Source organism: Embiotoca jacksoni, unplaced genomic scaffold (genome assembly GCF_022577435.1).
Source record: "Embiotoca jacksoni isolate LCO1_2020_lvr unplaced genomic scaffold, fEmbJac1.0.p SCAF_17, whole genome shotgun sequence".
Classification (NCBI taxonomy): domain Eukaryota; kingdom Metazoa; phylum Chordata; class Actinopteri; family Embiotocidae; genus Embiotoca; species Embiotoca jacksoni.
The window spans coordinates 10,936,298-10,949,451 of record NW_027185307.1 but is presented as its reverse complement, the minus strand read 5'-3'; the positions used below and the strand labels follow the sequence as shown (position 1 = coordinate 10,949,451).

The 13,154-nt window shown below is 39.0% G+C and overlaps 2 protein-coding genes across 6 annotated transcripts in view; one reads left to right on the top strand and one right to left on the bottom strand.

Annotated features, from left to right (window-relative positions):
• The window catches only part of myripb (myosin VIIA and Rab interacting protein b), a 107,995-nt gene extending 97,776 nt beyond the window's left edge, over positions 1 to 10,219 (top strand). The window contains exons 12-18 of one of the 5 annotated variants that reach the window (XM_069151591.1): positions 49 to 825; positions 1,257 to 1,316; positions 4,350 to 4,538; positions 4,626 to 4,787; positions 4,919 to 5,014; positions 5,658 to 5,718; positions 6,691 to 10,219. In XM_069151591.1, the coding sequence (XP_069007692.1) occupies positions 49 to 825; positions 1,257 to 1,316; positions 4,350 to 4,538; positions 4,626 to 4,787; positions 4,919 to 5,014; positions 5,658 to 5,718; positions 6,691 to 6,812 (1,467 nt within the window). In that variant the 3' untranslated portion in view covers positions 6,813 to 10,219. Of the gene's footprint in view, positions 1 to 48; positions 826 to 1,256; positions 1,317 to 4,346; positions 4,539 to 4,625; positions 4,788 to 4,918; positions 5,015 to 5,657; positions 5,719 to 6,688 lie in introns of all 5 variants that reach the window. The other 4 variants (XM_069151594.1, XM_069151595.1, XM_069151593.1 and 1 more) reach the window with 4 other exon arrangements.
• An 83-nt stretch (positions 10,220 to 10,302) lies between these two features.
• On the bottom strand, positions 10,303 to 12,698 carry prlh2 (prolactin releasing hormone 2). The gene is made up of 3 exons (XM_069151597.1): positions 12,599 to 12,698; positions 11,847 to 12,030; positions 10,303 to 10,718 (listed from the first exon to the last, which is right to left on the bottom strand). Exons 2-3 carry the CDS (start codon positions 12,007 to 12,009, stop codon positions 10,513 to 10,515), a joined length of 369 nt encoding a protein of 122 aa, XP_069007698.1. The 5' UTR covers positions 12,010 to 12,030; positions 12,599 to 12,698; the 3' UTR covers positions 10,303 to 10,512.
• Between the last annotated feature and the right edge of the window lie 456 nt (positions 12,699 to 13,154).

Below are 13,154 nucleotides of genomic sequence, written 5' to 3'. Positions count from 1 at the left end.
ATTTTTTATGATTATGAGCATCTCTGTCTATTTATCTCCTCATTCAAGGAGAACAGCGGCTTTCTACTCAATGCCCTGCTCAAGCGGGGTTTAAGTGAGGATCAGCTGACACCTGACATTGTGCCAGTGGCCACAGCTGCACCGGACGCCTTCACATTGGGTGCCATGACACCCAAGCCGGAGGACTCAGTCACAGTGTCCCTGAATTCACTGGGCCCCAGCACTCCTCGGCCCCACTCATTGGCTCCCGGGCCAAAGGTTTCCTCCTGCAGCTCGGGGCCTAGATCCGGCTCTGCAGAACCCCTGGACGAAGAGTTACTATCCAGACTCGGTCAGCTGGTCAGCCGTGCCAACAGCAAAGACAGCATCTCATCTGAAGAGGAGTCCACAAAGTGGCCTGTGGAAAAACAGACGGACAAAGAAAGTGACAGAAAGAGAGGGACAGCAAGGCCAAAAGACACAGAAAAAGAAAGACAGCGGGGAAGTGGCAAATTAAGGGAGAAAGCAAGTGAAACAGTGGAACAAGTGAATGGACAAGAGGTGAAAAGAAATGAGAGGCTACGAACAAGTCATTCAGTGCGAGAAGAAGGAAGAGTTAGGGAGAGGAGGTTAGAGAAATTAGGCACGAGTTTGGAAGAGAAAATAGATGACAGGGACCAAAACAGAGGAGACAAAAGAGAGCCGAACAGACAGAGTAAGAGGCAACATAAAAGAGATGTGGAGAAGGAAGTAGGACTAAAAGGTGGAGTAAGGAGGAGTGGATCCAGTGCCAGTACACCTGCAGGTACACCTTCTTCCCAGGAGGGGGTGCTGTCAAACAACCAGGTGAGGAGATGAGAAAAAAAGAATAGTTTTCCTCATCTTCTGCTTCTGTCTTTGCAGTTTGTCTGTCTGGCTTTTGACACATTTATTTTTCATTTTTTATTGTTTTAGACTCCAAAACTCTTCGCCACTTCACTCTGTGCTGTTATCAATGTATTTATGTGAATCAATGCTGTGCTTCTTTGTCCCTCATCTGGTATTCTTGTTTTGCTGTTTCTCCCTTCTTCTTTTTGTCTGTTCTGTGTTTTTATTTGTGGATGTGTGCATGTCTGTATTTGTATGTGTGTGTGTGTGTGTGTGTGTGTGTGTGTGTGTGTGTGTGTGTGTGTGTGTGTGTGTGTGTGTTTGTGTCTGTGTGTGTGTGTGTGTATGTGTGTGTGTGTGTGTGTGTGTGTGTGTGTGTGTGTGTGTGTGTGTGTGTGTGTGTGTGTCAGGTTGGACAGAATGATTTGGAGCAACATCAGAGGCTTCAGTTGCTCTCTGTCTTACAGCAGGTGAGATATATCGAGTTGAAAAGAAAGGCACAAACCTAAATCAAACCCACTGCACTGCACACAAACAATAAACACGCAAATTCACACCTGCATTTATACATACACACATTAAACAACATGACTATTGCCACAAAAGCATTTATTTCTTATAAGACTGCACAGACATTTCGGCGTTTGAAATGGTGTAATATTGTCCTTCTTTAGTGTGACATCACACCAGAAAGCTACAGTCACAGCTTTGCAAAGCGTTCAAGAATCTTAGTGGAAGAGATTTATCACAGAAGAGCTGCAAATACAATTTTTTCATTAATAAAATCCTCCAAAGGTCAGAATACAACATGCCCACAGACACAGTTATGTTTTTGTGAGGAACAACGTTCTTTCTTTTTGAATAGAAAAAATGCCTGTGCTGTCACTTTCATCACCTTCAGGGAAAACCAAACATAAAAGTCCACCTCTCTTATCTTGATGATGCATTGTGTCAAATGTAATAAAAGAAAAAAGTATTATCAAGCAAAAGGCAAATTGAGCGAGTCCAGTAAATACAAACTTCTTCAGAAATGCATTGAGATAGAAGTAAAAAGTAGGTTCCAGTCCAAAAAAAATGTATGCAGTACAAGAGACATAAAAACAAATGTGTACAAAGATATATATTAAAATAAAAGATTCTTAAAATACAATTGCAGTATTGTTGTTCAATTCTATTAATACTCAAATATACATTACAAATCTGCCTAGTAGATCTGCTGGATTTAGCTCAAGTGTGCTGCCCTCGTATACTGTCCAGCAATACAATGTACAAAGGAAATAAAGCAGCTTCTGATTTTTCTTTGTGAATTTAGTTTGGCAGATGATCGCTTGCACTCATATTATGGTATCATGTGTGAAAATTGTAAAGTACTTTGATTCCTTGCACACTACAAAAGCATGTGTATCATCAAAATGCTGTTACACTATTGTGTTGTTAAATCTTATAGAATTGAGGCATACAATCTGATTTCATAAACTAGATCTAAAAACTAAAATCCCCTTAGGGAAAAGATCTTTCAGTACTGATAATTTCATTATTGTTAATCCACTCTATTCATAAACAAATCGGTATGGACAAGTAAATAACCCACACAAAGTCAGGTCAATTCTCTCACACACACACACACACACACACACACACACACACACACACACACACACACACACAGTGGCTCACCGTTGGTATTATTATTCACAAACCATTTAGTTTACATGATCAACAGCAGGTATATGGACAAACAAGACACTGGTTAAATTATTCCAGGGTAGGTGACTGAAGGGAGGGACAGAGTCAAAATTCATGACACACACTTGGTATATTTAAGTTTTTTTAAGTTGTTAGTATATTAATAATACATCAATTAATTATGTACAGTTTATTATTCCAAAGAAAGTTGAGTCTTAGCACATTTTTACTTTACTTTACAAATCTACCCCCTTCTTTAAATCTGTGCCTGTCTGATCTCCCAATTTAAAAGTTTCTATTCTATTATTCTCTTGTAATTGTATTATTAACCACAGAATTGATATTCTACTGTGATTCATATTTTCTTTACTTACATTATGTTTCTATATTAATACGGGCACAAACTAGATTTTTTTTTTTTTTTTTTTTATATGCACTAGATATATCTGTGAAAGTCAACAGCAGTGATACGTGTTTGTCTGTCTAACTGTTCGATGGCCTGGTTCTTTGGAGTGGATGAGAACATCTCCACTTCTCCATTGACCAGTCCAAGTCAATTTCTCAGAACATGCATCTCTGCATCTCTGAATGGTGATTTACAAAAAAACAACAACAAGATAACTGCTTCTCAACTCTTTTTCATCCCTACCTGCCTCTCCTGTCACCAGCTTTTCAGACTGTCACTGTCTGGCTGAAAGAGGGATCAATATGCATCCAATCCCACTGATCAAAGCTTCAGCCAGTGATTCATTCATTATTGAATAACATCTGTCTCTCTTTACTACCCTTTCCTCTTCTTGCTCACTGTTCTCATCTATTCAGGAGAATGAAACACTGGCTCTCTTTAAAAGGCTTCGTCACCTTTGAATTATTATCTGTCAGCCTGAATTTTGGTAACAAGCTGAGATTTGAAAGAACAAGCTGCTCCAGTTCTACAAGATACTGACTGGCAGTAAAAACAACAACCAAGATGTTGTTTTCATTTATCTGTCAAAGGCATTTAGATATTGTAGTGACAAATCCCTGCCGACTGATTTGTCACTCTGTTATCATTAACTAACTGTATGATTTACAATCTTTCCTTGGTCACTGCTTTAGAAACTCATGCATGAACTACTCTATTTTTTTTATTATATTTTGTATTTTTTTAATTTGTGTTTGAATTCCTGATTCCTCAGCTCCACATCCAAATTCTGTAATTGATGTCCTGCAGGGCAGTAATAAGATACTGTGTCCACTTTGTCATCTTTTGACCATTCAAAGCCTATAAAACAAAAGATCTGGCTTTGCCTTGAGCCCGTCCTTGCCTCCTTTCCTCCACCTCTTCCTTTGTCACTCCCACATTTCTCACATCTTTGTTCAGCACACTCGGATTGCTCTTCCAGGTCGAGCATGTGTACGTGTGGGCGCTCACAAAACAACTAATTAGGCATCACGAAAGAGTGACAAATAAACTCATACATGGTACCTGAAAAAAATGTATTTTTTCACAACCTTGCAGTTTGATTAAATATGATGCTGATAAAAACACAAATGAGTGCATAATGTTCCAAAATGTTACATTTGCATAATCAAATTTTGTTGCATCCACTGGCTTCCTGAATGAAATACATTTTTAATTAACATTTCATGTCGTTACGTTAAGCCCATGTTTTGTCCTTCATGTCATGTTTACACATTTTAAATACACACTTCCCTTTTTTCGCTTTATGTCTTTTCACTTAAAGTGTCACTAATAAGGTTTTCCACTTAAAGAATAACATATTTTGCCTCTTTACACAGTTCATATTAATATGTGTGTTCTGTCACTGAAGCAGAAGTACTCGGCGGCCTCGCTCTGCAGCATCACCACAGAGGTGCTGAAGGTTTTAAATGCTACAGAGGAGCTGATTGGTGAGGCGGGAGGTGAGAGCTACACCCCTTCTGAGTCCATGAGTGCTTCTCCCATATCAAGCAGCAATGAGACCCGCAGGCTGGACCAGAGGCTGACCAAGATGGAGGAGAATGTAAGCTCAAGTCAGCGCACTAATTTTAACTCCTTAAATATTCACTGCTAACGTTTCCTAAACATGTATCAATTGTTCTGTGGGTAGGTATACCTGGCTGCTGGTGCTGTGTATGGCCTTGAGGGGGCACTGGGGGACCTGGAGCAGTGTGCCCGCAGTATTTGCAGTGGGACCACAGACACAGAGCTGGCCTTCCTGGAAGACCAAGTGGCCACTGCAGCCGCTCAGGTCCAGCAGTCTGAACTGCAGGTATTGTTTGAACAGCTTTTTACGGTGTTAATTGTACATTATCTTCTGACTAAAACGGAACAAATGTGTATGGCATGAAATATCTTTTATTGGATTGTGTTCCTCAAATAAATCCTCTTTCTCTTTTAAAGATATCTAACATTGAGTCCAGGATATCAGCTCTGAAAACAGCTGGGTTAAATGTGACTGTCTGCAATCGTTTCTCCAAGTTAAAGCCAAAGTCTAAGGTACCTCACTGACCTTCAGGTTCTCACTCAGCCATACACACTTTTTATTTTTATTTAACCCAACTCAACTCAGCTTTATTTATGTCGCACCTTTCATACAAGCCTGTAGCCCAAAGTGCTTCACATCAGAGCAACATACACACATAAAAAGCAAAGATCCAAACAAATCAACAGGCATATAAAACAGAACAATAAGATTAGAAATAAGGTAAAACAATGTAGGTTAAAATTGCAACAATAAAAAAAAAGAATCAATAATTGAAATTCAGGAAAGTACAGAAAAACACCAAGGATAAAAACAATAATCAAAATTTAAAAACAGGCTGATAAACATCAGTAGAAAACCAGATTAAAAAGATAGGTCTTTAGTTTTCTTTTAAAGCCATTCTGATGTCCGAAGGCAGTGAGTTCCACAGTTTAGGGGCATAAAAAGAGAAGGCGCTCTCACCAGGCCTATTGTGGAACACATAGGTCTTTAGCCCATTTGTATTATCTGGAAAGAGTATTGGTACACTTTATCATGTAGCACCAGTAAGTTTAGCAGCTGGAGGTGACTGGTTCGATATTCAAAATGTATAAAATGAGAACGTGTTGTTTGTTGTTGAGGTGTATTCTGTGTGTTATACTAATACTGTCATTACAGCCTCAAACCCTGGACTCATCACGCCATCAGAGGAGGAAGCTTCCAGCGCCTCCAATGAAAGGTACCAAATAAGATTATTGATCAATTTGAAGAAAAAGAAAGTGTTGACAGAGAAAACTGTTTGGCTGCAGAAATAAATAGACTGTGATAAATCTGTGACTTAAATAAACTTCTGAGAGTCATTTTAGATTTTACGAATAATCCCTACTCATCAGTCAGCTACAGGTTAAGCAAAAGTAAAGTGAGTCTGCTAACTGCTGAGAGTAAACAGTCTTTTATTCACATGTACGCGCGTGTGTGTGTGTGTGTGTGTGTGTGTGTGTGTGTGTGTGTGTGTGCGTGCGTGCGTGCGTGCGTGCGTGCGTGCGTGCGTGTGTGTGTGTGTGAAAAGTGAGACAGCTATGGACGGAGAGTTGGACCGAGACAAGGGGACACTGTTATTCACCTTTAGTTAACATCACACATTTTGGGCTTTGTCCATGAAAGAAGAGATAGGCACTGAATGGATGTAAAAGTGAATGCATCTGCTAAAAAGGGACAGAGTAACTGAAAAGCCCCATTAGATGTAAAGCAGCCAAATGGAAACAGACACAGTGCAGGAGGATAGGGCTGTTTATCAACCAACAAGAAACCGGTTCCTTTTCATGTCAGTGAATGGCCTTTTTTTAGTTGGAGCTTCTTTTTTTAAAATTTTCTTTTTTTGTCTCATTTTCTTCTCTACCATCCACACAAGAGCTCTGATTCAGGGTGGCTTTTGACAGACAGGAAAATGGAGCAAAATCAGTGACCAGGACATGTAATCACGTCATTGATTCCAGCTTAGTGTGTCCTTTCTATCAGTCCGTCATTAGGTATGCTCAAAATTTACAGCTGGGAAGACAGTCCTGACATTTAGATCTAAGTCGGCTTCAGCTGAATCACATGTTATTAATAGTTTCTCTTCTTTCTGGATAACCTTTTTCCTTTTCTGGTTAAAACTTGTATTTGTCCTGGATTTTTCTTTTTTCCTTTTTATTATTCTTGCATTTTAGAGAAGTTGGAGCCACAGCAGCAGGTGAAAGTATTTCGGCCACAGTGACAGCCAACAGCACAACGAGTCCCTCAGGGCCACTTCAGAGCCCCAGGGACGGGGGCCCTTCACATCCAGTGCCTTGACCCTGCGTCTGCCTCCAGCTCCAGGCCAAGCAGGGGCCAACACCTGCCCTGTGTGATCCACCCAGCACTCATCCCTCAGGCAAGCATGGTACCACATCAGTCAAACGCCTCACAGAAGACCCTCTTTCCCTTCTTCCCTTTAGTACTTAGTTGTTTCCTCCTCAGCACACACATAATATGTCATGCAAGGGTGACTCAACAGTCAGTGTCTCTGCCTTAAAATCTGCAAACACTCCTCATGATCTGACTCCAAAAGAATATGTACAGACGAAGAAAAACTCATGTCCTTTTTTCTATCTGTTTGCAAGAGTATTGTGATTTAATGTACAATGAAGCTGTGGAAAAATCATGTGAAACTTTTTGTGATTCAGTGTCCCAAAAAGAGGCTGAGCCATGTTTTATACTGCATCTTTTTTCTCATCAAATGAAATGTTACAAGGAATTTAATCATACTGTAAACCCTCTTCAGAGCTTTTTTTTCCTCTTCATTTTTTTAGATGATTGTCAACTTACACACACATACAACCTTGTTTCCAAAAATGTTTAAACGCGGTGTAAAATGTAAATAAAAAGAGAATGATGATTTGCAAATGATGTACTGAGGAGGAAACTGAGGAGACCCGTTGCGGGGCTTTGAAAGTAACATGTTGCCCCAATCTTGCCTGATTCAATCAAATATGGGTTTACATGATTTGCAAATCTGTTCATATGTGTTATACACAGTGTTTGACTTTTTCGGAAAGAGGGTTGTACAACTACGTTCTCAGATGCTAATCCTCATTTGGGGGAAGATTGTAACACTTTTGATATTTTAATGATTTTCAAACGTTATGCACTTACCAGAAAATAGTATCTAGCTGAGCAAAGAATCAGGGCCAAAGTGTTTTAGTTCTTAAAGCCACTAGCGTAGTAGGTGGCGATAAAGAAATACAAAGCACACTTGAGAAATATGTTATTCTAGGTGAGCAAATAATTAAAAGAACAAGTCCAACATTTCATAAATATGATAATTTGCTGAAAATCCATACCAGTCACGTGATAGAAGGCTTTGCTGAATATGCAGAAGCTGCAATACAACCTGCAGGCAGTTAGCTTAGCCTTTGCTAAGCCTAATGGGGAAAAAAAAAAAAAAAAAAAAAAAAGCGAGCCTGACTCATAAAGCTAAAACTTTGCCTACCGCCACCTTTAATCTAGGCCCAATATTTACACACTGGAATTTACTTTGAACTCTGTTTTGGTCCCCACCAACTACTGAGGGGAGTTAGCATCCAGCTGCTGAACAAAGCAGAGCATGTTCAGCAGCTGGATATACACGGTGTATCTGTGTTTGGTGCTGAGTAGGTTCTGTTCAGGTGCAGTTTTCTATTTATTTACCAGAAGAAAAAAAAAAAAACACTTAACAGGCGAGAGAGAAACCCGTTATGAAAATATATTATTATATAATAATATATATATATATATCTTATAGTTATAAAGCCCGTTATGGGCTGGAGCTGCAGAGTCGTGTGATATTCTCAGTGGGCTCCGCCACAAACAACCACTTGCGCATTGTTTTCACATTATCATTGGAAACATTGTTTTTATAAAAAAAAAAAAAATATATATATATATATATATATATATATATATATATATATATCTATTCGCTACAGCACTTTTAAATTGAATACGATTTTTCTAACTTTGGACAGAACCAAGCTCACCGTTTGGCTCTGTCTCCGTCTTTATGCTAAGCTAAGCAGCTGCTGGCGGTTTATATTTAGCATCATATTCAGCATACAGGCAACAATTTACCCATCTCCAACAATGCCGTAACTGCAATGGCATTTCACCCATTTATTTAAAAAAGGAAAAGCTGATTAGAACTTTTTCGTAGATACACGCAGCCTTAATATGGAAGCTGTTGGCTACTACATTTAAATGAGTCAAAATGAGGTTCTAATATCTGAATGAAGACCCACATCGAGCTCAACACGAAGCCTCCGAGGTCTGACGAGGTACTTCAAGTTCCTTCTTGCAGTCACGCCTGTTCTTTCAACGCAAAGTCATTTTTTCCTCCTCCCTGTTGTTTTCTTTGTTTACTTTCAAACTTCGTGGCCTTTTATTTGAACAAAAGGAGTATTTTCATGTTTTCCCTTTGCTGGGTCATGTCTGAACTTTTTGTGTTGCATTCAGAAAATCTTGTAAAGAGTTTTACATAATGAAGTCTGATGTGCTATATAACAAATGCCATGAAACCATGATTTTGTTACAAGCAATTTATTTTTGTACTTACTGAACATTTTTATGCAATACCACTGAAATAAGTGTTTTTGCAAATTAAAGGCTTTATTCTCTCCTCAAAGGAACCCTCCTCAGTCAGTCCTATCAGACTCTGTCATGTGTGATGACTCAAAGTGCTTTCAGTGTGAGCCTGCATTTACCATTTGATATTCTGCCAGTAATGATGATGGTAAATGCCACAAAAATACAGGTGACAAGAGGCATTTTTGGAGGGGCCAGTACGATTCATACTGTACTTGTACTCCTTAAACACTAGATTTGAGAATACTGCCTTTCATTTTGGGTGATTTTTCTTTACTCTGACCACGTTCATTAGTCAGAATCTGAGTTAGTCATACATATTGTTGTCAAAGATTTTGCTTTGGCTACAGCTTCAGAGCAGGTTTAGACTTCCTGATTCACTGCTTGAAAGGTGTGATGGTCTTCTGAATGAATGAATGCTCTGCCTTTCTATTAGTGACCTTTTCATCCCAGCCTTTCACATCTTTGGGTTTGCACATTGATCCTGTACTTTTGTCAATCTTGTTCTCCAGAGGTGTTGATGTATAAAAGCATGTTACTGGTTTTATCAAATTGATGTAAAAAAAAAAAAAAAAACTCCCATGAGAAGCACAGCCGCAAGGGTCCAATCATTAGTGTCCTGTATTTTTCTAACGTAAAGAAAATAGTAATATTATCTCATCACAGAATTTGTTAATATATGTATATGTGTGAAAAGATGGATATGATATAGAATAACGTGTTTATTGCCCAATCATAGTTGACAAATCTTTCAGTGTTGTGTGCAAGAGACTATGTATAATTGTTATACTTGTAAGGCTGGATTCCCACAGGAAGTCTAATTTAATATTGTAACAGAGTCCCAGATACTCAGAAATGATGAGATTCACACAGAGCTAAAAACTAACATTGTTCCTGTCTAAATCCAGAGTGAATGACTATGAAGCGGTTCACTGTGCACAGTTCCACAGGCGGGCCATTCACTTTTATGTGCAAATGTTTGTTGCAATCCATATGACATGTTGGGGAAAATATTATCAAGCAAAAAATACAGATTCTCGATGTGCCACAGTACTCTGAGAAAAAAATGCATTATGAAATAAATAAAATTTGCAAACTTAAAATGAACTTGTTCTTTTGAAATAAAATGTTTGTTGTGCACCCGTAAACACAGGAGAGCTGCAAAAGGTCATTGACAGACATCATCTCAACATCCTGATTTATTAATCAATATATAATGCATTTTTATATACAGAATATTTTTGAGAATTACTTCATCAAGGATCTGATAAACCTCATAATAGACACAAGAGAGAAATACAGTGAAGTGCTTGAGCAAACGAGTATAGAATCTAAATCAAGATTTTAAAAAATGAAGACAATCAGAGTTTGTGGATGAAGGGAGAAGAACACGTTGTCACGGTAACCAATCACTGTCCTCCCCGTCGAGCATTTTTCCGAGGTTCTCCTTATTTCTGAGGCTGTTGAGCAGCAGTTCCAACGTCCTGACGACGGGCTCCATCCCCCCGCTGCCCAGAGACGCCACGGTGCTGTGCCTCTTCCCGAAGCGCCCAATGGGTCTCACACCGCGGCCCACATACCAGAATGGGTCTATCTCTGGACCTGGACATCGAACAGAGACAAGTGCATCAGTGGCGAGGGGAGCAAATCCTGGACACAATATTAATATTGTTTGAAAAGACAAATTCACATTCAGGAAAATGGTGGTGAAAATTTCTGTCAGTGCTGGAAGAAGCAGGAGCCTAATGATCAGAAGATCAATAGTACAGCCAGAAGACAGCGTGATTTCATATGATTTGCCTTTAATTCATTCATTTGTAGTCCTTAAAAAACTGAATTTTAACATGCTAGAAGGCAGACTCCAACCTACAGGTTGATATTATAATATTAGCTATAGCTTCTCAAGTTTCCGTTTTTAAGTTTCTTTAGGGCCCGAGCACCAAATGGTGCAAAAGCCCTATTGTTTTTCAAGGAGTTATTATTTTTTCTCCTTCTTGTTGCATAAATAATTTTCTAAGCCGTTCTAAAACTTGTGTGAAGACACAATTCCTTGAGTCTTTCACAAAACCTTCAGGAAAAGATCTGCTGATAATTGAGTGCAACTTAAATCATTACAAATGACTTTTCTTGTAGTATTTCTTCATTCGCTCTACTTGAACACAGAATTGGGGACAAGGTTGAGTCAAAGTTACTAAAATATACAGTAAATAGTTCAATAAATTACACAGTGCGTAAAACCCATAGTTAAATAGTCACAACATATAAATAGTCTTTATTAAATGTGGCTAAACTGTGAGTGGAGATATTTGCCCAATCTCAATTAAATAAAATCCCATTGACTATCTCTATTTAAAGTTTAATTCTCCTAACGTGCTGCAAATGACCTCTTGAGATTCAGAGGAAACTTTTTTAAACTGCCAAAAACATATCTTTAAATTTAACTCACTTTATATCATTTCAAATAAATAAAGTAGAACAATGTCACTATAAACTCATTAATGCCAGTAACAGACAGAATGTAGCCTACATCTGTGATTTCACCAAAATATGAGATTTCGTCTTTGTACTGTCTTTAAATTAATGTTAAATACGTCTCTCTCTCTTTTTTTTTTTTTTTTTTTTTTGGTCACAATCGACGTCTTAAAACAAGACTAATCCACTTCCAGAAAGTTCTGCGGGTAGTAGCAACAGTACAAACTGTAAAATAAAAACAAAAAAAATGGTTCTTACTTCTGTTGTCGACATTGTGAACAATGTGGAAGTCGTGCTCCACCGTGGTGCTGTGCGCGCGGCTGAAGCTGGAGGAGAGGAGGAGGAGCAGCGCGAGCGCTGCGGGCAGCCAGCGGCTCGTCAGGACGCAGTGCCGGACATCAGCCGCTCTTCCAGGCAGCATGCTGTGGAGTCTCTCAAGGCTCTAGAGAGGACAGAGGGGCGCCTGCGAGTAACGTTATCACTTCTCAGAGTACACTGAAAACAGCTGGCAGTCCACAAAAAGCTTAATTCAACATCAACAATATCTTTCAGTCACGCGTGATCATTTAAAAAGTTGTGCGATTCTAAATAGGCCTACCATAAAAAAAAATAATAATAATGTTTCTCGATTGAAACGTGGCAGAGAATTATTTCTAAGATGAAAAAATGATGCAGAGTGTAATTAGGTTGTTTAAACGTCATTACTGAGCTCTGATCCTTTTACTAGAATATAAAAATCAACCTTTAAAAACCCCTATTTGTTATTATAATTCCCCAAGCATTGTTATGTAGCTTTAATATAGGATATTGTAGTCTATCAATATAATGTTACAATTTGTCACCCCTGTTAGGATGTTGCCACTCAGTTTTGTTAGTGGGGGAAACACAAATCATCTTTATCTAAATATTAGTCTACTTAAAAAACGGCCCATAACTTGGAATCCTCATTATCTTGGCTATAAATAAATAAAATATATAGCCTATGTAAACTCTTAATAGTTGATACTTACCCTGAACTTTGGTAATAGGCTGAGGTCAGTTGGTGGAGGTCTGAAGTCGTTATTTGTGAGCAGGTGTGCTCCACCTTATATATCCATCCTGCTCACGAGGTGGCTGGATGATGAATCAAGAGCGTCAGTAACACACAGTGATCCAAGACTACAGGATTCATCACCCCTCCTCCCCTCCTTTCCTCCTCCCACTCTTTAAACACCCCCATCCCTTAAAGTATTGAGGTTTGGTTTTGGAGTTTTCCTGATGTCTGTCACGCAGCAGAGCAGTCCATCAGGAAGTCGATGACACGCAGACAACTTTAAATTAGTGAACATGGGGGACCCACCAGCTCGAGTAGGTCTGTCAGACAGTGACCCGGAACTGTGGTGGGTGTTTTTGATGAGCCTTTCATCAATCTGGTTGATTACAACAAGGGACAAGGTGGGATACAATCAGCTATTGCAAAGACCTGAGTGTGCTGTTGAACAAGCTGTCTTGTCACCGGAAGCTATGTGCTTCTGGAAGTTTCTTAATAATAATCGGCTTTGAAAATCCCAATACCAAGATTATAAA